General features: G+C 42.3%; 1 protein-coding gene across 1 annotated transcript; it reads left to right on the forward strand.

Moving 5' to 3' along the window:
* Positions 1–6,045: 6,045 nt before the first annotated feature.
* On the forward strand, positions 6,046–12,412 carry LOC311489718 (uncharacterized protein). Its single transcript, XM_084546931.1, has 3 exons — positions 6,046–6,462; positions 9,747–10,454; positions 10,990–12,412. Exons 1-3 carry the CDS (start codon positions 6,126–6,128, stop codon positions 10,992–10,994), a joined length of 1,050 nt encoding a protein of 349 aa, XP_084403057.1. The 5' UTR covers positions 6,046–6,125; the 3' UTR covers positions 10,995–12,412.
* Positions 12,413–12,909: the final 497 nt, after the last annotated feature.

Consider the following 12,909-nt stretch of genomic DNA (forward strand, 5'->3'; position numbering starts at 1 on the left):
TCGACTTTGTTGTCCTTGAGGAGTGTGTTTGGGTCAGTGTCCATTTGGAAGATCCAAACCAAGCTCTAATTTCCTGGTTGACGTTTTGAGATGCTTCAATATATCCACACAATCTTCCTTCCTCACGAAGCCTCATCTATTTTCTGAAGTGCACCAGTCCCTCCCATAGGAAAGCACCCCCACAACATGATGCTACCACCCCTATGCTTCATGGTTGGGATGGTGTTCTTGACTTCCTGGCTTGCTCTTCTAATCAAGCTTTTAAAATTACTTCATTGATAATCTCAGCTGTCTGTTCACTTCTGTCTTTGATGCGTTGTTATTGGGGCTGGTCAGTGGAGTGTTTTAAAAACAACTGGCACTGATCATTGTCAGCATTACTACCAATGAGACTGATGACTCACAACTCCATTGTTGGGTCTGTGTACTAAGGGCACTAAATATTGAGTTTTGGCTTTCATAAATAATTAATAATTATTAAAAATAATTATCTATCTGACTATTACCTTGGTCTCTCAGAGGAGGTTGAGAAGTTGACTCCATTCCCAGGAATTTAGGGTCGGCTGGGAATTGTTTCTATCTTCTGACTGGAGAGGGTAATAACCTTTCACAAGAGGAAGAATGTGAATTGAAATAACCAGAATCACATGGCTTAATGACTGTGTTGGGAAAATACAACCCGATTTAAGCCTCAACAGTTCCTCTTTGTGTGCACAAAGATCTGACTCTGAGGGCAGGTCTGCTAAGTAGCGCATAGCTTTATTATTGGCCATTTGTACCTCATGGACGAGACCAGCAGTTTGTGCTCTAAGGGACTAATTCTGTCTCTAGGGCTACTTTGCTCTGAGAGGCAAGGCTGGTTTGCCTGTGAAAGTTCAGAAGCAAACATCTTAACAATGGGCCTTTGGATGCAGTCTGCACATCGCACCTGTCATTCAGTAGTGAATCTATCTCATCCCTGCACTCACTGAAATTCAACTTGCTAATGAATTGTGGGTAGTCGGCTCTGTGCAAGGGAAGAAATAAATTGCTCTACACAGGAGTTCTCCATTGTTATGTGGGACAGAGGTAACAAATGACAATAACAAAGCAATGTAGTTAGCAATGCTATGCTAAGTAGCTTAAGTAGCTTCTAAGGGCTAGAAAGGTAACCATGGCACTATTTAGTGACTCTAATGGCCACAACAAATTTGGTAACAAAGTAAATGCAGGTTTACAAATTTGCTTACCAAAACTCAGCATGCAATAACTGAAATGCAGGGCAGTAACAGTTAGAACCATGATTCTTAAAGTTAACTCAGGCTGGAACACATGTCAGTAACAGCTAAGTATACAACTTTATGTTTCACAGGGCTGGTAGCACACTGTGGATCTGTCTCAGACTCTATCTTACTTAGGCTGAAATACATGGCAGTAACAGTTGGGAACAAGTTATTTATGTAACAGGGCCAGTGGCACGCTGTGGTTTACTTAAACAGGGGAGCACTTAAATTATCAGGAAACGGCTTTACTGGATTGCATTGAATACATGGTATCACGACACTGCAACTGTATTCATTTACAACTGAACATCTACTCCTGTGGTAGACTAGTGGGACTGAACGTGAAGACTTTTGGCAAGTCTAAAAGTTGCTCAAAAAATCTTTTTGGCTTTAGCCAAAATCTCACACGGGGCACCATTTATGTTTGGCATGTGTACTGAGGGCACTAAATATTGGGTTTTAATAAATAATAATTATTAAAAATGATTATTATTAAATCATTGGATGGAACAGGTCCCGACACAATTCATCATTGAATTCATCGTTTGAAAGAAATGATCAAACTTCTCTGACAAAAGAAAGATGATTTATATAACACTGTGTCATCCATCTTTTACAGTTTGTCAGTGTCACCTCTAAAGCCTAAAACTAGAAAAATAAAGAAGACATACAAAACGACAAATGAAACGCTCTAAACAAATAATTCAATTCAATTCAATTTTATTTATATGGCGTCAATAACCCAGAATTCAGTAACAATAAATTACATATTGTTCAGAGCAGCCTGAAGGCGACGGTGGCAGGAAAAAACTCCCTTTTAACAGGAAGAAACCTTGAGCAGAACCCAGCTCATGTGGAGGAACCCATCTGCCTAAGGCCAGCCAAGTACAGACAGAGGAAAGAGAGAAGCAGCAAGATAAACATACATCTGTCATATATACACATATCTGACTAAAGAATACATGTGGAATCTTATGATTGATATATGACTTACATGACAGTTTCAGAATGTAAGAGGAATCATTGGCAGGTTGGAGTACTGTTCATTCAGGCAGGAGTGGAAAACTGCAGGATTCCATGAAGACTGGGCAGACTGATGAGACCACAACAACAGATGTTGTATAGAGCTCCGCAGGAAACACACAGCTCCAGGCCAGAGATACCCACAAGAAGATGGAGGAGGAGGGGAGAGAGGTACACACAGCATTTAACATGCTACACAGTAATAGCTCAGAATTGCATGACTAGCCTGACCTTAAAAGTAGAGAGGGTGTCTGCTTCCCACACCCAAACTGGGAGCTGGTTCCACAGGAGAGGAGCCTGATAGCTGAAAGCTCTACCTCCTATTCTACTTTTTGAAATTCTAGGAACCACAAGTAGGCCTGCACTTTCAGACCGAAGTGATCTGCTGGGATGATATGGTACAATGAGGTCTTTAAGATATGATGGAGCTAGGCCTTTAAGGGCCTTGTATGTAAGGAGGAGGATTTTAAATTCTATTGTAGATTTTAAAGGGAGCCACTGAAGAGAAGCTAAAACTGGAGTAATCTGCTCCCACTTGCTAATTCCTGTCAATGTGCTTGCTGCGGCATTTTGAATCAATTGGATTCTTTTTAAAGCGCAATTGGAGCCAGACAGTAATGAATTACAGTAATCCAGTCTGGATGACACAAATGCATGAAGTCAGCATCACTCTGAGACAGGATGTTTCTAATTTTGATGATATTAAGCAGGTGAAAGAAGACAGTCCTGGTTACTGGCTTTATGTGCAATTTATAGGACATATCCTCAACAAAAGTAACACCAAGGTTTTTCACAGTAGTACTGGAGGCCAAGGTTATGCCATCCAAAGAAACCACATGATTAGATAATGAATCTCTGAGATGTTTAGGACCAAAAACAATGACTTCTGTTCTGTGTGAGTTTAAGAGTAGGAAATTACAAGTCATCCAAGCCTTTATGTCTTTAAGGCATGCTTGGAGTTTAACCAGCTGATTTGTTTCATCTGGTTTCATGGATAAATATAGCTGGGTGTCATCTGCATAGCAATGGAATTTTCTGTCATGTTTTCTAATAATCTTGCCTAATGGCAACATGTATAGCGTGAAGAGTATTGGTCCTAGCACAGAACCCTGAGGAACTCCGTAACTTACTTTTGTATAAGTAGAAGAATCATTGTTGACATGGACAAACAGGAATCTGTCAGATAGATAGGATTCAAACCAGTCTAATGCAGTTCCTTTAATCTTGATCTCACTTTCAAGTATTTGTAGTAAAATATTATGATCAATAGTGTCAAATGCAGCACTAAGATCTAGCAGAACAAGTATAGAGACAAGTCCACTGTCTGAAGCCATGAGGAGATCATTGGTAACTTTAACCAAAGCTGTTTCTGTACTATGATGAACTCTAAAACCTGACTGAAACTCTTCAAACAGACCATTCCAACAACTTTTTCTAGAATTGTGGAAATAAAAGGAAGGTTGGAGATTGGTCTATACTTGGCTAAAACATCTGGATCTAGAGTGGCTTTCTTGAGTGAAGGCTTAATTACAGCAATCTTAAAAGACTGAGGCACATATCCTGTTAATAAAGATAAATTTATCTGGTTCAATATGGAGGCGTTAATTAATGGAAAAACTTCTTTGAGCAATTTAGTTGGGATGGGATCTAGAAGACAGGTTGATGGTTTAGATGCTGTAATTGTTGAAGAGAGCTCAGGAAGATCTACTGGAGAGAAGGATTCCAGATGTTGATAAGGTCTTACAGAAATTTCTAATGTCACTGTACTTACATCTTTGACAGCTGGAGGAAGGATGCCTTGAATGTTTTCTCTAATGCCTACAATTTTATTAGTAAAGAAGCTGATGAAGTAATTACTACTGAGGGCTAAAGGAATAGATGGCTCAACAGAGCTGTGGCTCTTTGTCAGCCTGGCTACAGTGCTGAAAACAAATATGGGGTTGTTCTTGTTTTCTTCTATTAATGATGAATAATATGCTGTTCTAATACTACTGAGAGCTTTTTTATAAGTTGTTAAACTATCTTTCCAGGCTATGCAAGCTTCTTCATAATTAGTGGAATGCCAAATTCTTTCTAGCTTTTGGACTGCCTGTTTTGAACTGATCAGCTGTGAATGATACCACGGAGCTAGGCTCCTCTCATTCATCACCTTCTTTTTCAGAGGAGCAACTAAGTTTAGAGTTGTGCTAAGCGATGCTGCAGTGCCATTGACAAAATAATCTATTAGTGCAGGAGTTAAATTGTGGTTGCTGTCATCCACATCATTGGCATATGGCACTGAGGTAAATAAAGAAGGAATTAACTCCTTATATCTAGTTATAACCTCATCAGATAAACATCTACTGTAATGAAATGTCTTTTCAGTTCCTGTATAAACCATTATTCTAAATTCAAAAGTTATGAGGAAATGATCGGACAAAAGAGGGTTATGAGAGTCAGAGTCCACATATAACTGAGGTAAAGGAAAAAAATGACTAAGTTCTAATAGAGTCACCTGACTCCAGCATGTACATCTGACTAACGAGTGGTCATGCCTACCCCAGGTGTTCCCAGGCCAGATGAGAGATGTAATCCCTCCATCGTGTCCTGGGTTGGCCCCGAGGTCTCTTTCCGGCGTACAGGATAGAAATAATCCAAATACCACTCTGCATACTGGATCATATTGGATACTCCTCCCTCTCATGTTGACCTGAGGGCAAACAAGACGCTACACTGTCTTATTACTTATCATCTTATGGTAAAAAAGTAGTATTACAAGGTTAGCACTAGCTAGCTAGCATGTGAAACAAAATTTGTGAACAGCTTCATTAAACCGGTCTGAACTTTAACCATCCTGTGTAATGAACCATCCCTTAGTTATGCTGCTATAGGCCTAGGCTGCTGGGGGACGATGCACCAAACACATGTCCTCCTTCTTTCTTCTCTCTCCACTTTCGCATCCTCCACTTTCTTTTCTCTGGCACAGAGCTCTTGCCCTCTAATTTCCTATCTACTACTAGTCATACAATTCTGTGCTATTACTATGTAGAATGTTTACTGCTGTGTGTGTTCCACCCCCCTTCCCCCCCACTTCCCCCCTCTTCTTGTGAGTATCTCTGGCCTGGAGTGGTGTGTTTCCTGTGGAGCTCTATACTACATCTGTTGTCGTGGTCTCATCAGCCTGCCTAGTCTTCATGGAATCCTGCAGTTATCCACTCCTACCTGAATGAACAATTCTCCAACCTGCCTATGATTCCTCTTACATTTTCAAACTGTCATGTAACATCATCAGTTTGTATCATAAGATTCCACATGTACACTTTAGTCAGATATGTGTATCTATGACAGATGTACGTTTTATCTTGCTGTTCTCTTCTCTCTTTGCTGTTCTCTTCTCTCTTTCTTCTGTCTGTACCCGGCTGGCCTTAGGCAGATGGGTCCCTCCATATGAGCTGGGTTCTGCTCGAGGTTTCTTCCTGTTAAAAGGGAGTTTTTCCCTGCCACCGTTGCCTTCAGGCTGCTCTGGGGGTTTCAGGCCGGGTTTTTGTAAAGCATCTTGAGACGATTTGTATTGTTATTGACGCTATATAAATAAAACTGAATTGAATTGAATTGAATTGAAGCATACAGTCAATGCTTTAAACACGGGGTTTCCAAGGGGAAGGAGGAGAAACTGGTTATATGAAACAATAACAGTGTCAGAGAATAAACTTAGTCCTCAGTGAAAATCATTCAAATAATATAGAAGTTAAATCAATCTGTTGATGTTTGTTTTGTCTTTGGGGAATGCAGAGTTAATATTCCTGCTAGAAAATGATGAAATGATCCGAAATGAGAGATTTAAAAAGATAGCGGAACAAAATGTTGACTCTCCTCCTCTGTCGGACCTTTACCGTGGGACACCAGGCGGAAGTGGTTTGTTTTTTAAACTCCGTGTTGTTGCGTTACTGTGTTTGTGGACTGAGCTGGAAGACGGTTGTGTCGTGTCGTCGTGTCCAGATAAATATTAGAGCTGTTGAAGTAACAATGTCTTCAGCTGAGAGTTTGAGAGAGTTGATCATCGAGCGACTAACTGCTGCTGCTGAAGAAATATTCAGAGTCGTTGAAAGAACTGTCGTCCAGTACGAGGAAGAGATCGATCGTCAGCGCAGACTGCTGGATATCACCTGGAAACCCGAGATAAAGTTACACAGAACAGGTGAGTAGAATATGGCGGAGTGAAGACGCAAACTCTTGTGCTCCTCACCTATATCGAAATTCAATTCAACTCCCTGAAAAACAAATGGGACACCTCATTGTCAGGACCGGCCGACCAGGATGCCTTCACCCTTCCCAATGTGGTGATTTTCATTTATTTATTTATTTTGTCCTTTTTGTGTGTGAAACGATTTTTTTTACTATTTGACTCAAAGCTGAATTGAATTAGATGCATATTTCTGAGTGATATGAACTCATGGAAAACATTATTATTCAACAATTTATTTTTAATACAAAATTAACAGTATTAACAGAATAAAATAAGTATCTTTCTTAAACAGAAACCTGTCCTGCTTAACTTAAAACTGTATAAATTAATATCAAACAATAGAAAGCAGAACATTCCTCTTGTAATAGTGCAATAAGAAAAGTGTAAGTGTGAGTAAAAGTTGTTGCTTTGTTGTCTCCCGGTATCTTCTTAGCAAGCGACATGAGGTGATATACACTATTTTTGATTCTCACAGTATTACAGGACAAAGTGCGTCCCGTTTCAGCTCAACGTGGGCCGCGTACTTTAGTTTCTAAATACGAGACGATTCCGTTTTTCAAAGGACGCTTGGCAACCCTAGCCACTCTACAGAAGCTCGGGCTAACACCATCCCCAACTCACAACCCACAACTGGAAAGAGCTACCAGCAAACTGACTGTGGTTATAAATCGCAAAATGGAAACCATCTTGGAGAAGCTTTTTTTGGCTTTGCAAGGCGAATGGATCGATTTGAAGACCAGAATGGACAAATAGAGTAAGACGTGTCTATTGAAATGCGACTACTCGCCCTAACCCAAACAATCATAATCTAATCTGCATTCCTTGGCCAAGGCCACTGCTGGAACAACCCCCCAGGAGATCGCTGCAGTGAGACGCTCTGTCCTATTCCCCCCTCCCTTCCTTCACGGACACCTGTTGATGGTTGAATCCGTCTGGGACCCGATCAGGGACCTCTCCATGGCAACCTGCTGTGTTATCACGATGACATCCTGCGAACTGAGGCACTGACTGGGAGGCTAGACGAAGCGACTCTCCAGGCTTATGTACACACAGGCATCCACAGACACTCGCACACATGCACATATGCAATAACACCTCCCCACCCCCCAATCCCACGCCTTCGCCGCTTTACCCCCACCCCCCCAGTGCAACAGGCGTGGTCCGAAGGCGGCGCCGTAGTTGACTTTGGCCAGGGGATGCCTGTCTGCGCTGGAACACCTCCACCCCCCTTTCCCCCCTCCGCGGTGCAAGTTGTTTTGAGTTTTCATGTTGTAAAGTGTGCTCAAATGTGCTTATGTTGCTGAGTTTTTTTCCCGGTCCCACACTGGGACCAGAGGAGAGTAGTCTGGGAGCTGCTTTTTTTATCCTCCCCTCTCCTGTTATTTTTCTTCCCTTTTTCCTCCCCCCACTATTGTAATTTCCCCATTGCGGGATCAATAAAGGTTTCATTCATTCATTCATTCAACTCATCTGTGAAGATCTGAAGGGGATGCAAGCTCAAACACAGACCACCTCAAGTTCCACGGTCACTGACCACAAACAAATCAATAATACATTTGCTGAGTACTATGGTAAATTATATACATCTGAGTGCACCACCGGCCCTGTGGAAGGAGAATCTTTTCATCAGGTACTGAATCTACCCAGACTGAACGGTACTTGGGGGTTTACTCTCAATAATCCATGGACAGTTGAGGAAGTCCGGCCGCCATTAACCACATGCAGTCTGGGAAAACACCTGGGCCCGATGGGTTCCCAGTGGAATTTTTAAAGAGGTTCTCTAGGGAGCTTTCCCCATTACTTTTGAATATGTACAATGAAGTCCTCTTGCACGGTCAGCTGCTACAAACATTGAGGCAAGACTCAGTTTGTCTAATGCCCAAAAAAGACAAAGACCCCCTTTGCTGTGAGTCCTACCGCCCATTTAGTCTACTCAGTGTCGATTGCAAGATTCTAGCAGAGAGCCTAGCCAAGCGCCTTGAGAAGGTTCTCCCAGCCCTCATTTCACCCGATCACACAGGATTTATTCAGGGACGACACTCCTCCTCCAACACCTGTAGGCTCCTTGACATAGTGTACACCCAGTCGGAGTCCTGTTCACCTGAAATTATTGTAGCCTATTGTAGCCAGGGTTTCCTTTTCGATACCCTTTCAAGATTAAGCTTTGGACCCACTTTTATTTCCTGGGTCAAATTACTTTACAGCACCCCCTTAGCCTCACTTGGAACAAATGAGGTACAATCAAGCTACATCCCTTTATCCTGTGGATCGAGACCAGAGATGCCCCCTATCTCCGCTGCTTTTTGACTTAGTGATTGAGCCGCTTGCAGTTTCCTTAAGACAGTGTCTCTCCTTTTAGGGGATAATCCGAAGTGACAGGGTGTACAAGGTGATGGGATATTTTCTGATTTCATCTGGGACAAATAGTGTTAAATTGGAAGAGATCTAAACCCTCATCCCGTGTTAGGTGGATCAGGGACATTATGTCTCACCTTAAATTGGAGAAGATCAAATTCTCTCTGAGAGGTAATAAGGACAGATTTAACAAGGTTTGGATGCCTTTTCTGACTTATTTCCACAACATTACTGATGTGACAAACTGGAACTAGTAAAGGATATTTCTGCATATTTGTGTGAAGACTGGTGACTTAATCTATTGTATTTTTTTTTCTTTCTCCTTTATTTTACTTTTATTTTAACTACTATTATTATCATCATTCTATTCAGCCATCTTACCTCGTTCTGTTTATTCTTTATCACATTATTTTTTCCTTTGTATTTTCTTTTCCTTTAGAGGATCTGAGATCATGAGGCGTTGGGGGGGGGGGGGGTCTATCGTACACATTTACTGAATCTGTGATTTGTATATGTGTTTAACTAAAATGTCAACAAACAAACAGAACAACTAGCACAGCTAACGCTACGTGGACTGTTGCTACTCAGTGCTAGCTAACATGGATGTGGTTAGCCTAGCCACCATAGCACATGTTTGTCACTGTGATCTGTCTTCACTGGTGTGCTACAAGAAACACTCAAAATACATTCTCCATGATTCACTAAACATTAACAATGGTTAGATAGGAAGTTCTTGGAAAAGGTCTGTTGTAGTGTGGACTGACTTTACTGGCAGCAGCCAGTGTGTCGGTGTTCCGTATTAAATTAACAGTTTAAATGTCACCTGGGTTTTCCTGTCATCACATTAGTAACATTTATGTTGTGTCTCTTTGTCCCTCCAGACCTCCCACAGCAATATGTCTGGACAGAGGAGGAGGTTCTCAGGGACCAGCAGCTCTGTAACCAGGAGATGAACTCTAGTCTGGACCAGGAGGAACCAGAACCTCCACAGATTAAAGAGGAACAGGAGGAACCAGAACCTCCACGGATGAAAGAGGACCAGGAGGAACCCGAACCTCCACAGATTAAAGAGGAACAGGAGGAACCAGAACCTCCACGGATGAAAGAGGACCAGGAGGAACCAGAACCTCCACAGATTAAAGAGGAACTGAAGGAACCAGAACCTCCACAGATTACAGAGGACCAGGAGGAACCAGAACCTCCACAGATTAAAGAGGAACAGGAGGAACCAGAACCTCCACAGATGAAAGAGGATGAGATGGAGCCAGAACCTCCACAGATGAAAGAGGAACCAGAGGATCCAGAACCTCCACAGATGGAAGAGGAACAGGAGGAACTCTACATCAGTCAGCAGAGAGAACATCTTGTAGTGAAGCAAGAGACTGATTCCTTGATGGAGACTCCTACTGATGAGGAAAGTGAGCTCAGTGAACCAGAACCAAACAGTGACCAGCTCTTCTCTCCCAACTCTCCAATGTCAGAGAGTCAGAGTGATAGTGACACAAGTAGAAACTCTGTAACATGTGACGTCTGTGGAAAAACCTTCAAGCATAAATACACACTGAAAGTCCATCGCAGAATTCACACAGGTGAGAAACCGTATTATTGTGAAACATGTGGGAAAACCTTTATTCAAAGATCTAATTTAACTGTTCACGAGAGGACTCACACAGGTGAGAAGCCGTATTCATGTAAAATATGTGTTAAAACCTTCATAGAAAGATCTTCTTTAATTAAGCACATGAGGACTCACACAGGTGAGAGGCCGTATTCATGTGAAATATGTGGGAAAACCTTCAGTCATAGATCTATTTTAACTATCCACAAGAGGACTCACACAGGTGAGAAGCCGTATTCATGTGAAACATGTGATAAAACTTTCAGTCGAAGATGTCATTTAACTGTCCACATGAGGACCCACACAGGTGAGAAACCCTATCCATGTAGAACATGTGGGAAATGTTTTAATACAAGTAGTATTTTAACTAAGCACATGAGGACTCACAGGTGAGGGGTCGTTTTCCTGAAACATCTCTGGGAAGACGAGCTTGTAAAAAACATGTCAGAATTTGTTCAGTTTGAATGTTGTGGCAGACATCTGATGTAATTATTCTCTGAGATGAGGTTAAAACAGATGAAAGGAGACACCTCTCTCTCTCTGACTGGGACGACCATCTAACAGGACAGGGAGAAGATAAGACAACCAGACTGTGTTTTAATGGCGAGAACTGAAAGAACATGGCTAACAAAACAACTCTTCCAGAGACTGTAGTACCATGTATAGAAACTGACAATGTATCAGTGTGATGAAATCCTTCTGTTATTGACAAATTTGACCAGGATGCCATAATCTGTATTCTTTCCTCTTGTCTGTCTCTCACACGTAAACACACACCATCTTCCTCTCTGTCCTCTCAACTTGAGATAAACCAGCCAGATGCCAGTCATCAATAAGGGACACATTCCTGCAGTGACTTGACACGAGTTACCTTTAAGATCAACTCATATCTTAATCTGTATGTTTTAATAGTTTAAATGGGTTTAACCCAGATTATAGTCTGCATCGGTTGTTTTCATGTGTTGGGGTGGAAATCTTGTTTTTGTATTTTTATTTTAATTTTTCACAGAGTCACTGAGTTATAGAATTTCTTGGTCAACGCATACTATGTCTACTCAATGTTTCTGTTGACTGAAATAGTTATGACCTTTTAACTTGTTTTATTTGCCCTTTATGTTAACATTAAAGACATTTTCACCAGCAGTCATCATTCACTATCAGAGAAACAAGGAAAACTGTTTCATCCTAAATACACTACTCACAATAAGTTAGAGATATTGTAAGAGACTCAGTGGATGTCATACATACGGTGTTTGTTTCACTTCAGAGATTTTTGGGATAGGCAGGCAATTGTATTGGGATGATAGACACACCTCATTTCGTGTTTTCCACGTTATGGTCTCACTGTGTACCGTGTGCCTTACATATTGGGGCCAATACCAAAAAGTACTAAAAGACAACCCTTTTCAATGTGGCATCAATTTCAACATTCTGTGGGTATAAAAAGCTGGTATTGTCAGTAAGTCATTCCAAGTTCATCATTCAAACAGCCATGAACACACGACATCGCTTAACGGACGAGCAGCACCACCTGGCATAGCGTGCCTTCGGGTCGGTCGCAGTCAGATGTTGCTTGTGAACTTGGTGTGTCTCAAAGTGTCATCAGCAGACTTGCATCAAGACACAGAACTACTGGCAGAGTTTGTGACAGACCCAGGAGTGGAACCCCACGAGTGACAGACCGCAACGATGACCAGTACCTAAGGACGTATGCACTCAGACATCGTTCTGCAACTGCCACACAGCTGCAGGCCCGTTTACGAGATGTGAGGGGTACTAGGGTTTCCAGACAAACCATTCGCAACCAACTCCACCGCTTTGGCTTGAATGCCAGACGACGCTTGCAGGAGATTCCACTGACACCAAGACACCGCCGTGAACGTTTGCAGTGGGCACAAGATCATGTGACCTGGACAATGCAGCAGTGGTCTACCGTCCTGTTCACTGATGATTGTCGGGTCACCTTGAAATGACGGTCGTCAGTGTTGCTGGAGAAGGCGAGGTGAGAGATACGCCGAGGTCAACATGGTCCCCAGGGTTTGCTTTGGTGGAGGAGGTGCAACAGTCTGGGCAGGCATCACCAGTCAGCGCAAAACAGATTTGGTTATTGTAGATGGCTCAGTCACTGCACGTTCTTACCTCAGAGACATCATAGAACCCATCATCATCCCCCAATTCCGCCAGCACACCCCCAACTTTCTGTTCATGGATGATAATGCTCCACCACATCGTGCCAGAATTATCACAGCTCGACTTCAGGAAGTCGGAGTGCCTCATATGGTATGGCCAGCAATGTCCCCTGACCTGAACCCCATAGAGCACGTCTGGGACCAGCTGAAGCAGAGACTGGATGATCGTATCCACCCCCACGTGACCTGGCAGAACTGCATGTAGGACTTGTGGAAGAGTGGAACGCATTGCCTCAG

Source organism: Chelon labrosus (genome assembly GCF_963514085.1).
Source record: "Chelon labrosus genome assembly, chromosome: 6".
Lineage (NCBI taxonomy): Eukaryota > Metazoa > Chordata > Actinopteri > Mugiliformes > Mugilidae > Chelon > Chelon labrosus.